The following is a 16707-nucleotide window of genomic DNA, read 5'->3' as shown; positions in this document are numbered from 1 at the left end:
AATGGGCTGTGGGAGGGAGGTGCAGCACACTGCCAAAACAAGTGAAACTCACAAGAACATTGTAACTATGGTGACCACAGCACCTTCACGATTTAGCATCTCACTGCAGTATTTTGGGTGAATGGGGCCATTTTTCTCCACAGCCAAGCCTGCCCAAAGCATGGAATGCAACCTCCCTGATGCAGGGCTGTGAGCGAGAGGGGTTGGCTAGGCTGAAACACAGAGCACATTGGTTTTCAAGGGGCCTGCATCTCATGTGTGGGGCCACAGCCAGCCCCAAATTACACTCAGGGCAGGGGGTCATTCCCCACATCCCTACCACACCGAGTTGGTGCCAGAGATGGAAGCGGCACAGGAAGGCGTGAGGAGAGAAGGAAGCCTTTCAACACAGAACAGGCCTCTGGGAGGTGGACAATGGCACTGGGGCTTTTGGGGGATGAACCGGGAAAGGTTTGAGATGTCAAAAGTACAGGATCTGAAGCATCCCGCATGTCCATCAAAGCTGGGAATACCCCTTGGGGCTTGGACCAGCAGAAAAGAGGGCAGCGTGTCACCCTGGATCACAGAGCCCTTGTCCTAGAGTCTGGGGTCCAGACCCCTCTGCTCCAGACAGACCAGACACAGCGCTGACCAACAGGTAGGCCACTCCAGTCATGGTGGGGCTACCTGGCCAAAGTTCTAGAACACCAGCACCTGCACCTATAGAGAGACACCTGCACCTTTCTGCCGGGCCGTCAATGCCGCCGTATTTCCCACTCCCTCCGACGTTCACCCCTCTTAGCTCCAAGAAGGTGTGATTACACCCCACCTTTAAACAAGTTGCCTCCATTTCCCTTTGGACTCTACCTGGAAGGCATTGCTCTCACACTTCTGCAGGTGGTTCCTCCCGGGGAAGGCTCCACACTAGCTGGGTCTCTCTCGCTTCCGGAACACAGCGGTCCAATCAAACCAGTGCTCATTGGACGAGCCCAAAAGCCAGAGAGAGCCAAGTCAAATTCTGACCCGGTTACTACTGGTGTAACCTGAGGTGAGTCAGTGCTGCCTCAGCTCTGAGGCTCTGCCCTCTGAACCTTTCACCTACTTTGGTAACAGCACCTTGATTTTCCTAGAGGGAGCCATCCCTCCAGCTCAGTCCACAAGATTCAGGTGGGGAAATCCCACCCCTGCACCAACCCAGCAACCTAGGTGCTGGTCACTGTCACCGGTCCCAGTGGGCAGTGAGACCCAGCCAGGTCGATGGGAACGACCCCGAGGCACTCTTTCTCGGGCTGTGAGTGCCGTGTTGCAGGACCATGCAAACCTGGAGATGCTGAGAAAGACCTCAGCACACGGAGCTTCTGGATCCAGCTATGCCTGATGCCACCCATCCCAACAACTTAATAGTGACATGAGCCTATACATTTCTTGTCTCTCCCCCTTTTGGTTGTTGCTTTTCCAGATAGTTGGAGTTGCATTTTTGTCATTATAACCGTCAGTCTGGCTATAAGGAAACTGATCCCACAAGTGTGATGTCAGAACTGACAATTCCTGAAGTACAGGACTGGCTGAGTAGAGGTCAGGTACGGGAATGAGTGAGAATTTTGACGCCTTCCAGCTAAGAAACTGGAATTCGAGATACATAGCAACAGCAGTTAAAATTCAGCCTATTTTGTCTTGAGACGAGACCTTGGGCTATGGACGCTGGAACTTCAGGGCATCTGGTGGAACATTCCAGAATATAAGCCTATGGTGGATACTTTTTTGGGCTCAGAGTAGGGCCCCACAAGAGGGGGCAAGCTTTACTTCTGGCATCCCCTGAATGACACAGCTTTGCTAAGGATCCCTCTTCCCTGTGGACAATTCAAGGTGGCCGAGGGTCAAGTCAGATCCTCAGGGCTGGACACTCTCTGCTCCTGCTGAAGGTAGTGCGGAGGAGGCAGGAAGACCAGCCCCTGTGAGGACCGAGGGCCGGGCCTGGGAAAGGCCCGACATCCCAGGACGTCACCAGGCTCCCCTGCCGTGGCTCTCACACGCTGCTAGACGACCAGATGCCGCTTGGGGGCAAGGGGCGTGTGTACCCCAGCTTAGCCCATGGCTTACCCATTGAACTGAGGGCTGAGGGTGTTGAGAAGAGCCTGGGGTCTGTTGCTAAGAGACACACTTCTAGGCGTGGATCTAGATCTAAGGACCCTGGATCAACACAGTCTTTGGCTCTAGTTTCTCATCCATGAAGGTGATCTAATGCCAAATGCCCACAGGCTTATTACTAGGGAGTTCTAGGGAGGCAGAGGCAGACAGACCCCAAACCTGGCAAATGCGGCCTCAGACCACTCAACTCAAAAGGCTATCCCAGGTGGGACAGCCCGTTTGGAAGTGGGCTGCTGAGGAGCTGCCGCCCCAGGGGGATTTCACAAATGCCCCTCTTGGGTGTCAAGGCCTGGGAGGTCCCCACTGAATGGGAATGGGGGCCGCCACATGGCCACAGCAACACAGCCAGGCAGCGGGTCCACTGTCCCGCCCTAGCAGGCCCTGGTAATAAGCTACAGACCGGCCACCTCGGGGGTGTTTGCGTGTCCTGGTGTTTCCAACAGCAGACGCCACGGACACCACGGCCTGTGGTGCAGAGACCGGGCAGGAAAGAGTGGCACCAGGTAGCTCGTGATTCACCAGTTCTGCCTCTGCAGGCTTAGCTCCTCCCCCTGAGCAGCTGTTTCCTAGAGCCAGGGCACACCAGCTGCAGGCTTTGCTCACCTGCCTGCCTCCCTCAAGGGAAGGGACCTTAACCGTTCTTCTCGGTACGCCTGGTAGGCACTTGCTCAACCAACTTCTTGCCCCTGTGAGAGCTGGGCTGGGGGCGTTGAGGGGTAACAACTATGAGAGGCCAGGCCCCTGGCAGGGGGAACATACTGACGGCCCTGTAACTGGGGAGGTTGAAAGAGGGAGAGAATGCTGTAGCTGAACAACCAAGGGGAGCCTCCTGGTGGAGGATGCCCCGAGCACACTGTGTCTGAGGGAATGTGAGGGCTATCCGTGTGCGAGGACAGTGGCCCAAGAAGAGGTGAAGGAAGAGACTTTGTCTAGCATGCTGTACACGGGGAGCAGACCTCATTTGGCCGGAGTGTGGGGCTTCGGGAAGGGAGAAGAGGGAGGACACTGGGGGTGCCACCACCTGTCCTCGAGGGGCTCTAAGTTCAGTGGAGAGGCAGGCTGACAGCCCTGGGTGCACAGTCAAAGGAGCAGGGATCTGCCAAGGGCTTTATGAGAGTGGGCGACCTTCTGAGAGAGCCTCAAAACCAAATTATTCTAGACTAGAGGCCCAGTGCACGACATTCATGCACTGGGGGGGGGGGGGGGGCGGGGAGGGTTGTCCCTCAGCCCGGCCTGCGCCCTCTCTCAGTCCGAGACCCCTTGGGGGATGTCTGCAGGGAGCGGGACTAAGCCGGCAGGAGAACATCCCCCAAGGGGTCCTTAGTGCTGCTGCAGAGAGGCTGCCGCTGCGCTCTCCAGCCATAAGCCTGGCTCCTGCATTGAGTGTCTGCCCCCTGGTGGTCAGTGTGCATCATAGCGACCAGTTGTTCCACTGTTCGGTCAATTTGCTTATTAGGGTTTTATTATATAGCAGCGGTTCTCAACCTGTGGGTCGCAACCCCTTTGGGGGTCGAATGACCCTTTCACAGGGGTTGCCTAAGACCATCAGAAAACACAGATATTTACATTACGATTCATAACAGTAGCAAAATTACAGTTATGAAGTAGAAACAAAAATAATTTTATGGTTGGGGGTCACCACAACGTGAGGAACTGTATTAAAGGGTCGCGGCATTAGGAAGGTTGAGAACCACTGTTATATAGGATTGTTTTTAAATACAAAGTCAATGGAAGCTGCCTGCTCCCCCCTCCCCCCCCCCCCCACACACACAAACCAAAGTGGTGGTGGGCTGCACCACCTACCATCTGAACCTGGAACGGACTGGGAACACTTCCTTTCCCAGGGCCGTCCCCTGGTCTGACATGCTTGGGCAGAGGGCAAGGGTTTGGAAGAAGTCACAATGGGGCCATTGTAGGGCTGGGGGAAGAGGGTAGGAGTGGGGCAGGCTCCCCATTCTGAGCCAAAGTGACTGATGCTGACATATAAAAGCAAATTTTCTGGGTAACTCGTCCACTGACACCATGGCCTTGGGCTGCTTCTGCACTAAGCAGACCCCGGGACAGGGGTGCAGGGTTCTACTGGGGGCCACAGCTCCTCCTCAGGGCTGAAGGAGGCCGGGAGAGGCTCAAGTCCCTATTCCCACAAGGTCCAGTTAGGGCTCCCCTCAGGGACAGAATGATGGTATCCAAAGGCATCGCCCTCCTGGCTGTCCCCCCCGGCTCTGCAGTCAGTGCCAGGAACCTCCTTCTCTGGGCTCCTGCACCTCCCGCACCCTCCTTGTCTGCTCGAACCCATCTCGGCGGTAACTGTAACTGCTCCCCATCACCCTCTGGTGGGCTCCTCTCTCACAGGCAGGACACAAAAGCTGGGGAGACAACCACGTGGCCACCAATCCGAGCTCTGCTGCATACCGGCTGCATGACCGGGCATCCTTCAGTTTCTTCATCCATAGAGTGGGCACAACAACTACCTCCCCTCTTAGAGATGAGGTGAAGGTGATGGTACCTTTGGGAGGTGATTAGGGTTAGATGAGGTCATGAGGGTGAGGACCTAGTGATGGGATTAGTGGCTTTATAAGAAGAGGGAGAGGGATCGCTCTAGGCGCACACATGGTGGAAAGGCACAGTGAGAAGGTGGCCACCTGCAACCCAAGGAGACAGATACCAACCCTGCTGGCTCCTTGATCTTGAGCTTCCCAGCCTCCAGAACTGTGAGAAATAAATCACTGTTGTTTAAGCCACCAGTCTATAGTATTTTGTTTTGGCAGCCCCAACTGAATAAAACACCCTCTTGCTCATACATGGAGTCAGGACCAATGACCAGCCATCCCCATCCCCTACTCTGTGCATGGGGAAACCCCCTGGGTGCCCCCAAACCTAGGGAAATCAACATCATGCATACTCTGGAGGCCACGTGCATGGTCTCAATCAAGCACACGCAGGGTCAGGTGAACCTCAGCATGCCAAGCAGCAGGCACAGTCACCGCAACAGGACAGGGAGGACAGGCAGAGAGGATGCAAGGCAAGTGGGAGGCCACGTGCGGTCAGTGAGGGGCGGGGAGCTGGCACAGCCCACGACCGAGCAGTCCACGCCTTGGTGCCCGGTTCCTTACCTCCCCTGCAGGACCTCTGACCACCAAGAAGCTGGAGGCGTGCTGGAAAGAGTAGAGAGCAGGAGACAGGGAGCAGTAGGCACCGAGCCAGTTCTACAGGAAAAAAGTGCTGGAAAGGACCCCCAAGGAAAGTGTTAGGTTCGGGAAGTCTGTGGCGGAAGTGGTTTCCAAAGAGGCCCAAAGGACCCAAATGCCAAATGAAGATCACCCCCAAGACTGGCCTGTGCCAGGGGCCCAGAGAAGGGAACGAGAGAGCAAAGGGAGAAGAGCCCACAGACTGGACCGCCCCGGAGGGGCACCTGCCCTCCGCAGGCTGGTGCTGGGTCTGTCCAGGGTGACATTCTCGGCAGATTTCCTGGGATGGCGTGAACAGTCTCTCAATGGGGAACGGGGTCCGGGCCCCAGCAGTGGACGGCAGCCATCAGGAAGCCCCATCAGCCAGGGACCAGGAGGCTATGCCCTGCACAGACATCACAGCCAATTCCCCAGGATCCAAGGGAGACAGAGGAATGGGGGTGGGGACTCATATTCCAAGGCCGACGTCAGAGAGTGGAGGTTCCTGTCCTGGCTCCACCTCAAATCTCTGGGTAACTTTGAACAAGGTACAGAGCTTCTCTGGGCCTCAGTTTCCCCATATGTAAGATGGAGAGAACGTCCCTCTCTATGTTGGAAAGAGAGTAACATTTAGTCTGCCAATGCCGGACACCAAATCCCCACAGGGCCACATACGTTTCTAGACTTTTCTCTGGGGATTGGTTGGTGCTGAAATAGGGAGATGATCAAACATTCAAGATTCCTGGGCAGAGGGCCACGCCTCAGGCTCTGTGATCCCAGCGCTTCTGGATCCCAGGAAGAAGGAGCCTGAAGCACAAAGTTTGGGCGGGGGTGGGAGGGCTTCTACTAACATGAAACACCTTCGGGGTCCAGTTCAATGGCACTATTACCCCAGATGGGCCATTCCCAGTCCCCTATATCATAAAATTCCTACATCACTGACCCTGTGTGCTGGGGTCTCCACCAGAGGACCCCTCACCCTAGGAACTGGTTCTGACCTGCCCATCACTGGGTCCTGCCACCACCTCCCCGCCCTGAGCCACTCACGCCAGGTGCCCAACAAATACCTGAGCAGTGACAGGCTGCTCTGTACCATTAAGCACCCGATTTGTAGTCCTTGTCAGCCACCAGCACCAGCCTGACAACAGGATGGCACATTTTTAAGCCTTTCTCAACCTGGTTACACAACTAATTCCTCGTGGTCATGGTAACCCTGTGAGGGCAGGTATTACAGCCCTGTCTTACCAATCAGTCCACTGCGGCCAAGAAAGGTGACGAGGTGATTTGCGCAAAGGCACACAGTGGGTAGCTAGTTGTCGACAGAGCCTGGGTGAGAACCTGAGTCTCCTGACATTCAGCCTGGTGCCTGCCGTCAGCCGGCATGCCCAGTTACTACTGGTGTCCACCTAGCTGGTCGGGGCCCGGGCACTACCCAGAGGTGACGTATCTTGGCCATCAGCCTGGCAGGCTCACCCTCAACCCAGCATCTGCTGCCCTACAGCTACCGCCTGCTCCTGGCACAAGGGAACCTGAGGGTAACGAGCAGGGCATGGGTGGGGAGCCCCAGCGGCGCCCACACCTACCTTTGATGACAAAGGCCTCCGCCAGCAGCCGCATCTGATACAGGGGCTTGTTCTCCATGGACATGTCATCGATCCCGGCCCGCGCATACATGCTGATGGCATCCCGGTAGGAGCCCTCCACGTAATGCAGCTTGCCCAGGATCAGCATGGCCTCACACATGTACCTTGGCTGCAAGGACAAGGACCACATTAGCAGGCTCCTGGCCCAAAGCCCCTGCCTCACCCACCCCAACAGGAAGGATGGGCACCCTCTCACTGGAGCCGTGACAATCTCCCTAAGACCCTGCTCAGAGACCTCCCGCAGGAAGACTTTTCTGACCTTCAAGCACATGCCCAGGGCTCCCTTCTCTCCACACCTGCAGTCCATGGCCTACTTACTGAAATTCTTGACATTCGTATTGAAATTCTCTTAGGAGTCCCTGACTGTTTCACATGTGTGTTGTATGCACCCTGCTCCACCCTGCAGACTGGGCCGCCTTCTCTCTCCTGCCGCCCCCAGAGGCTGCGGCAAAGGCTGGCACTCAAGAGTTCAGACACTTGTTCTCAATGCAAGTGAGGAGCCAGGGACCCAGCCCTGTTTTGTGGGGCCTGATATAATTTGGGGTGGGGGTGCATATATATATACAAATATACAATTAGGTGGAAGGCCTTGGAGAGAACCATGCAGGTGACAGGCCTCAAGCGGAAGCCCCCACACCACAGCGGACCTTTGTGGGGAAGAAGGCGACATCAGCAGTGTGGGACAGAAGGGAGGATGAGAGTGAAGGCCCGACGGGCCACTGTCCCATCTTATCAGAAACAGGTAATAAAAGTGCCCAATCAAGTGCCTGAATTCAAACCCGTTCTCTCTGCTTTACTTTTCCAAGTGCTGCTTATGCCCAAGTCTGCATCCCATACAAGGACTCTCAGGCCTCGAGGAGGTCTGGTTGGCCCTGCCCCAGAATTATGGCCTTCGACGTGGGCCGGCCTGGCTTCAAGATCTCCCACTTTGGGACTCCCTACTCCAGTCTGCTGTCTTCATTTCTATGCCCAGCAGGCCCACCACCCCTCTGGCCAGGCTGCAGGCACTGTCCCACCACGCAGCATCGACTCTGTCCACAGAGCTCCCTGGAGAAGTAGCGCTGGTTCCAACCCAGCCTGTCTCCGCAGCAAGGAGCTGCCCCTGACTCCCTGCGGGGCGATCAGACTCTAGGGCACAGTGACAGAGCGCAAGGGAAGCTTCCACCACTCTCCACCATCTACTGCCCTCTCAGAAGCCAACTAAGAGAATAGAGCATGGCACAGCCAAATTCTCCTTCCTCATGGTCTTTTTTGTTTTTGTAAATACACATTCTACCTTTGCCTTTGCTCACACAGGCCCCCTATCTGGAACAGTCTCCCTTTCCCTCAAGCTGTCCAGCCCCTCCTCCATCCTTTGGGGTCTTGCTCAGGCCCACCTCCTCCTGGAAGCCTCTCTGACTACCTGGGAGCTCCCTTCTGCTGAATTCCTACAATGCCTCTACTAAACGAGCCCAGTCAGCTCCTGCAAGCCTGACCCACTGACTACGGATTAACTCTCAAAGGCTGAATTTTTCAAGGGCACTTGCTGGTCTCCCCAGTAGGCCACCCCCTCCCTGGGCCAGGGCCATACATTATACACCCCCGGGGGCATGCAGCCCACGGTTCCTCCAAGAGGGGCAACATCTCTGCTATTCTCTGCACTGGTCTCGAGCCACAGGCATGTTTCCTCTTTGCTCGGCCCCGTTTTCCCATCATGAGGGCCAGATCCTAACACCTACTCCTCACCTCCCATCACAGCAGTGCCAAGAGCATTCATAGGGCAAAGTCCAGGAAAGAGCTTTGAACTTTTCCTTAGAAAGAAGCATGATAAATACAGGGCATGAGTAATTATTATTATTATCCTGTTCTGCTGTAAATGGGGAAGAGGGTAGCTAAGTTCCGAAGGACAAGTTTCAGGGCGTGATGATAGGGTGGCGCTAGGTGGTTCCTGGTGGACCAATGACAGTTTACAACAGAGCTTCCACCTCGCTGGGGACAAATTAAGGACCATGTGGTGAACGTTTCATAAAGCTGAATTTATATTATTTAAAAAGCTGCCCTTAATTCTGAAAGCATATTTGTCTTGCCTTTAGGTGTTAGGATGGTAATAGAAAATGGTACAGCTTTTTTAATGTCCAGATTTGGCAGATTTGAAAGTTGGCCACACTCTGTGGGACCCGTGCATTTGAATTTGAAATGTTGTTGGCCTGTCAACCCAATAGTCAGGGAACCACAGAGCCCGGGCCCAGTGGGAGGAGTCTATGCTGGAAGTTGCTCAGTCTGGGGAATAGTCCCTCTGCTGTGGAGCAGGCCTGTCACCTAGTCTTTGTGCCTCATTGTCTCTGTCAATGAGAAGGGAAGAACGACCACATGTGAATACCCAGGTAAGAGGAGAGGAGAGATGAGGAAATGCTTCACGGAGGCAAAATGGGACCTGTAAAAGCCAATGTGTCACCATCATCACTAACATTAATACGAGTCTCTCTGTCATTATTTTATTTCCATTCCAGGATGTAGGGACACAGCACTGAGAAGTAGCAAAGAGCATGAGGACATGAGAGGTGCAGACAAACAGGCCTGCGTGTAAGACCTAGAGCTGCTACCATGGTCCTTGGCTAAGTGACTAACCTCTCTTGGGTCTCAGTTTCTTCACCTGGAAAATGGGGATACTAGGAAATGCCATTGAGAGGGTCATAAGAGGCACCCAGGTGATGGCGCAATGCCTGGCGCTCAGTGGATAACAAGTTATGACAAATGGTTGTTTTCACCGACCTCCACAGAACTGAGCTGGGCAGGATCTTACAGGTCACTGAGAGTAGGTTTCAAACTACCTTGAGGAGATGCCCCAGGACCCGCCTCTCCACTCTCCTCGTCGCATCACAGTTACTATACAGGAATCCACCTGGGATTTCATCTGCTGCCAGGAAAAATCACCCCCTCCTAGCCATACTCCAGCCTTTGGGTAAGATAGAGAACCCCATAAACTACTTTTAATATTTTATTTTGCCTGATCAATGTTAATTTTTTTTGGCTTTGGCCTGGATAACAGGGAATTTCTCAGTGTTATCAGTGACTCTGTATGTCTTTGATGAATAAAGCATGGTAAAATTTGCAATCCTATATAATAAAAGCCCAGCAGAAAGACCAGAACAACCAGTCGATCAGTCGCTATGATATGCACTGACCACCAGGGCAGACGCTCAACACAGAAGCTTCCCCCTGGTGGTCAGTGTGTGCCGCTTGGCTGACTGGGATGAGCGGCGCTCCCACAGTGGGCCAATCCCCGCAGGCCACGTCCCCCACCAGTGCACGAATCCCATGTACTGGGCCTCTAGTATAAAATAAACAAAACAGTTTTCCACAACAATACATGTGTATACTATTAGGCCAATACAAAGGAAGAGGCATTGGCATGGAGAAAGCTCCAAGTGAAAGTTCTCAGTGCAAAAGAGCAACTTTTCACATATGTAGCCTGTGACTCTAATAAGAAAAGAAAGCTTTATATGTGTGTACGCGTGTTTGTAAACACACAGAGAAAGAAGTGTAGAACACACACCCTGTGATGACCAGTGCTCAACTATTGGGATGGGAATGGGATGGGGTTTTGAGGGGTGGCAAACAAGGACTTTTATTTATTATTCAAACTACTTGTTTATGTAGTGAATTTTTTACAAGAAGCCAAAGTCATATTTATTTTTAAAACAATTTTTAAATATTTAATGGTGTCTACTGGAAAGAAAAAAATTAAAAGAGGTCTTAGTGGGAAGAGCTTGGGATTCACCAATCATGTCCAACCCTTTTTATTGGTAGAAGGGGAAATGGAGGGCTCAAGAGGTCAGGGGACACGCTCAGGGTCAAGCAGCTATTTTAATCCAATACAAAATCTCCCAGAGCTTCAACAATCCCATCACAGCAATGAGTCTAAAGGCGGTAACCTTAAACTTCCAGTACACTCGCCCTGCACTCCTTACAGAAAAAGCCGGGTGCTTCTTGGTGTGGTGTTCCAGTCCCCATTCTCTGGACCCACTGTACTTTTATAAACTAATTACCCACCATTCCCTTTTACTCTTCCTAATTGACATATTTTAATGAAACTCTTATAAGAGGAACCCTTAGATTACACACTGCTTCCTTAGCTTGAATGCTCTGTCGCTCTGTCCTATCTCTATATATCCATCTCCCTCCCACTTCAAGGCCCAGCCCTCCCCAGGTCCAAATCTAGTAGTATTACCATCTCCGAGTTGATGCCTACCTCACCCCCAGGACGGTTCCCCTCGGACTTGCCTGCACATGTACACACGCCTGTGGCTTGTGTCAGAGTCCACCCTGGACAGTGTGCTGATAGGAATTATCTTCCCAGTAGACCTGCAACCTCCCAGAGGACAGGGTCCATGCTGAACTCATCTTTATTGCCCTCAAAGTACATAACACAATGCCTTGCACATAGTAGGTTGTAATCAAATGCTTAGGTTAATAAATACATTACTTTAGAACATTTCTAGAAAAATTCTATCTTCTTTGGGTCTCTAATGACATATCAATACCTCTACTATAGCTCAGGATACTCTGTAATCTAGAACAATCTCAAATGTTAATGTGCAATAATCACCCAGAGAGCTTCTTAAATGCAGATTCTGATTCAGATTTTGCATTTACAACCAGCTTCTAGATCATGCCCAATCTACAGGTGGGTAGACCATGCTTTGAGTAGTAAAGGTCTAGAGAAAGCTGTGACTATACTTCCCTCGGTGTCTTGCATACAGTAGGTGCTCAATAAATGCACTTGGATTTAAACTGGCTTGCCCTGTTGTTGAGCTCTTCCGTCGCTAGGCAGCTCTGCATGTTTGCCTGTTTCCAACTAGATCTTGGGCTCACTATTTCCCTGAGACCCCCACAGAGCACACAGGACCAGGCACATACTAGGTCAACCAAGCACTGTCCAATAGAAATTAAATTTAAGCCATATGTGTAACTTAAATTTTCTAATAAAATGTTCTAGACACATTAGAAAGGGTCAAATTAATTTTAATAATTTTGTTCAACTCAATTCATTCTATCATCTGAACATGTAATCAATGTAAAGTATTAACGATCTTTTACATTCTTTGTTTTGTACTAAGTCTTCAAACTCCAGTGTATGTTTTACACTTATAGCACATCTCAATTAGGATTAGCCACATTTCAAGTGTATATGTGGCGAGTGGCTACTGTACTGAATAGCACAAGGCCAACCCTAAGGGACACATGCTGCCCAGGTGATGGAATAACTCAGTGAGGTTGAGAGCAGATAGGAGGCAGGAGAGGAAAGGTGGTCCCAGACTCGGAGGGCTGACAACTTACCGACAGCTTCCCATGGTTGAGGATACTACTCAGATAGTTTTTGGCTTCATTCATCTTTGGCTCATTCTTCTCCAGCAAAGGGATGGAGTCTTTTATCTTGGCATTGTTCTCCTTCAAACACTGCTCCAGGAGGGACTCAGCCAGGAGCAATTTTCCAAAGTCATCTGAAAAACAGGGCAGTGATCCCTGAGCATGGCACATGTGGAGACTGGGACTTGTCCCTGTAGCGACCCAACCACCCCATCCCAGCACATAAATTTCCCAGGTCCGAGAAAAATCAATAAAGGCACTGTTTCCTTAAAGAGCCTTAAACACACACACACACACACACACACACACACACACACACACACACCAGCAGGCATTCTACCATTGTAGCAGCATAAATCGCCCCTTTGGGTTTATTTTCTATAGTTCAGTGGTTGGGGAGGCAGTTCCCAGGATTCGAGACAAATTACCAGAACTTCAGAATTGAAAATGAGGCACAAAGTCACACCTATGACCCATTGTGGGTAATAAGTTCTTAGACCAAGAAGGAATGTCCCCAAATGACCAGAGAAGAAAATGATATGAGACAGTTTAATAATGCATTTTCACGTGCTCCTAATTTCCATAGAACCACATTTGGTTTTCTCCATTTTATTTAACATGACCCCAGGAGAACCTGGCAACCAAGTGGAGAGTTGAGGTAGGAAGCAGATTTGCTTGTCAGCAAGGCAAATCCTTGAACAGGTTTAGTATCAGCACTTTCTGGGGTTCTCTCACATATGCCAGCTTATCTGCAGACCTCACCGCCGGGCAGGTGAATTTAAACTGCTTGGTGTAATTTGCTGCCTCCCCCACCACATTGAAAATTCCAATCTAGCCCTAACCGGTTTGGCTCAGTGGATAGAGCGTCAACCTGCGGACTTAAAGGTCCCAGGTTCGATTCTAGTCAAGGGCATGTACCTTGGTTGCGGGCACATCCCCAGTAGGGGGTGTGCAGGAGGCAGCTGATTGATGTTTCTAACTCTCTATCCCTCTCCCTTCCTCTCTGTAAAAAATCAGTAAAATATAGTTAAAAAAAAAAAATTCCAATCTAGTGACCACCATATTCCTGCTACCTACAGCAAAAGTGACTTGGGTGGGAGTAGAATTCGGGGCTTCAGTGTGCAGGGCCAGAGGTCAAGTGTGCTTTCATGATGGCTCGGGAGGTAGTACTTGATGTGACTGGCTCATTGTCCTTCCCCTTCAACTGGGTGAGGATCAGGCCCACTACTCATCTAGGTGCCCAGCAAGTAGCTGCAGAGTGAATTGGACCCTCACCACTACCCCAGGAGGCAGCCACAAGCCTCAGGGAGCTACGTGCCAATCCAAAATGTCTCCAGGAATGTGTGCTTGGTCCCTTCTCTTCACAGAGCTCTTTCTCCCGCCACAAAGGCATTGTCAGACCTACCTGGGGATACCACTAATTCCTCACTCTTAGGACCACCTCAGTTTAGTCATAACTCAAAGCCACTGGTTCCAGCCTGGCCAGTGGGGCTCACGGCTTGAGTGTCAACCCATGAACCAGGAGGTCTTGGTTCGATTCCTGGTCAGGGCACATGCCCAGTTTGCAGGCTTGATCCCCAAAAGGGGGCATGCAGGAGGCAGCCGATCCATGATTCTCTTTCATCATTGATGTTTCTATCTCTCTCTCCCTTTCCCTTCCTCTCTCTGAAATCAATAAAAACATATCCTATCTAAAAAAAAACTCACAAAAAAACAGAATATGCAAATTGACCATAACTCCACAACAAAGATGGCGGTGCCCACAGCCAATAAGGAGGGAATATGCAAATTGACGCAACAAGGTGAGAGGCGAGAGGCGGCTCCAGCCTGAGCGAAGGCAGTGCCGGCAGCCAGGGGAAGGAAGGCCTATTCTTGCATGAATCTTTGTGCATCAGGCCTCTAGTTTTTTAATGAAAAAGAATAACAAAACAAAGCCACTGGTTCCAAACTGCATGCCTCTGAAGAAGATTCTCCATCCATAAGGGAGATTCCATGCAGAGAACATCCCAAAAGCCCAGAGTCCAAAGCAGCGGTCCCCAACCTTTCGGACCTCACGGACCACCAGTGGTCCAAAGGACAGTCACAGCCCCCTCTACGGACGCCATAGCCTTTTAGTGGATCCTTTGCTATACCTACCTCTTGATTTCTCAAATTAAGATTTGGAGGAAATAGCCAGACAAGTACCTGGTTGAAACTATCATCCATCACTGGTAGAATAGAAGTTGGTAGGATCTCTATAAAGGGCAATTTAGCAACATATATCAAAATTATTTTTGTACATTGCCACTGACTCAGCAATTCTGCTCCCACAGATGTCCTTGCAACTGTGTAAAGTAACCTACATATAAGGTCATTCCTGTAGCATAATTTGTAATAGCAGAAAATTAGAGGAAACCTGTATGTCCATCAACAGGAGGCTGATTAAAGCATGGTACACCCATAAAAAGGGACACCACGCTGCTATAAAAAGGAAGGAGGAAGCTCAGTATGTGCTCTTACGGAGGAATGAATTCCAAAATAAATTGATAAGAAAGCAGAATCCAGCCCTAGCCAGTTTTCTCAGTGGTTAGAGCGTCTTTCCAAATCTTGGCCAGAAGGAGTGGTGGGATGCTTAGCAGTGGGTGCCTGAAAGGTGCACCTCCAGGCAAACGGCTCACCGGTTTTGCCTTTGTAAAACCAGGAGTGGGGTTAGGAACCTGTTCCTAGCAGGGAACTGCCCCTCCCCGGGCTCTGCCTCCTGGGCTGGTCCCCGCCCTCCTCCTGGGCGTGTACAAGCACTCAGCTTCACAACAGCTAGCTTCCCACCTGCGCAGCAGCAGAGCCACCCAGCCACCAGGCCCCGCCTCTGCCACCCCACTGCCCAGCCCAGAGCTCTCCACGGTTCACTGGCTCGGTTCCTTTCAGGCCTGGAGAAACCAGCTTCCTTCCAGGCAACCCTCAATCTTGAAATACTCCCCAGGGCACACACCGCTCCTCCAAATTATGGGAGTGTCCTCTGAACACTTGTTGCTCAAAGTATGGTCCCGGGACTAGAACAGGTAGGTCTGGGAGTGTTTGACCCAGTCCCTGGAGGTAAGTGCAGGAATTGAGAGTACACGTTCACAAAGGTGGACAATAACGTGACTGAATGATTTTGAATCTGTTGAATTGAAAGATAAAAAAATTGGAGGTTGAACGTTTATGTATCATATGAAAGTATCAGAGCACATCAGATTGGGAATTTAAAATCATAAAAGTGGTCCTCACAGATCATTTGAGAAGCACTGCTCTAAACCACAAGAGCGCCTTTTTAAAAAATGTACATGTTTTATGGTTGACACTATTGCAGATGTCCCACATTCCCGGCCCCCCTTTGCCCACCTCCACCCAGCCCCCGGCTCCCCCTCCTTGGCCCTCACATCACTATTGTCTGTGTGCATGGGCTCTGCATATATGTTCTTTAGCTAATCCCTTCACCTTCTAATGAGTAAGGGAGACGAATATTTGTTGAGGGCCTACTGAGTGCCAGGTACTTTATTATAAAGTATCATTTAATCAGCATGGCCCTAAAAGGTAGATATTATTCCCATTTTATAGATGAAAATAAAAATATGCAATAGTATTATGGCCACAGCCCATAACAATAAAATAGCACAGCCAAAGAATAATCTGTCTCCCTTGCATCCCATGCAGAGCAAAGCTTCGGATAGATACTTTAGAAATAAAGAACAGTCTAAGAGCTGCACACAATAGGTTAAAAACGAATAGTGCCCTGGCCGGTGGGCTCAGTTGGCAGGAGCATCATCACGTGCACCGAAAGGTTACTGGTTCCATTACCTGTCAGGCACGTGCCCATGTGGTCAAGTCGATCCCCGATTGGGTGCGTGCTGGAGGCAAACTGATCGATGTTTCTCTCTCTCCCTCTCCTTTTCTCTCTCTCTAAAATCATTTTTTAAAAAAAGAAACTAATACTAATTCCAAGGGCAGGGGATAAGAATTATTCTCACTGTCATATACATACGAGTTTCAGACTATTTTACAAATTAACACTTCAGCTCCTTCTCCAGAGCCATTTTCCCCCCTCTTCACCCCCACTCATTCTGTTTTGTTCAGCAGACACTCAGCAGGTGTTGGGAATTTACTTTCCTTTCTTTCTTGCTCACTTCTTCTCCCTGCACCATTCTTTCTCTTCCTTCCCCCACTTTCTTTCCATCCTATTATTCTCAACTGGCCAGTCTATGGAACTGAAGGATATTTTAAAATTAAAAGTTCTAGATTTTCAGTTGTTAAACGAGAATCCAGGTGGATAGAGGCTTTCCTGTCCTTCTCTGAAGGTAGAACAAGTTGCTTTTTATCGTCGGATTGTCCAAAATCTACTCCCTACACGGTTTGGGTAAAGAGGTCCAGCTTCTCCCCTGCTGGGGGCATCCCCTTCTTGACAG

The 16707-nt window shown here is 50.8% G+C and overlaps 1 protein-coding gene across 3 annotated transcripts in view; it reads right to left on the bottom strand.

Moving 5' to 3' along the window:
• The window catches only part of TTC7A (tetratricopeptide repeat domain 7A), a 106150-nt gene that overhangs the window by 84826 nt on the left and 4617 nt on the right, over nt 1–16707 (bottom strand). For 2 of the 3 annotated variants that reach the window (XM_079791691.1, XM_079791692.1), the window contains exons 2-3: nt 12257–12420; nt 6878–7046 (exon numbers count right to left, since the gene is read on the bottom strand). In XM_079791691.1, coding sequence (XP_079647817.1) covers nt 6878–7046; nt 12257–12420 — 333 coding nt within the window. Of the gene's footprint in view, nt 1–5240; nt 5350–6877; nt 7047–12256; nt 12421–16707 lie in introns of those variants that run through there. The other variant, XM_079791693.1, reaches the window with a different exon arrangement.

This window comes from Cnephaeus nilssonii (assembly GCF_951640355.1).
Source record: "Cnephaeus nilssonii genome assembly, chromosome: 15".
NCBI classification, from domain to species: domain Eukaryota; kingdom Metazoa; phylum Chordata; class Mammalia; order Chiroptera; family Vespertilionidae; genus Cnephaeus; species Cnephaeus nilssonii.
Note: the sequence above shows the minus strand (reverse complement) of the source record. Positions and strands in the feature narration are given on the sequence as shown.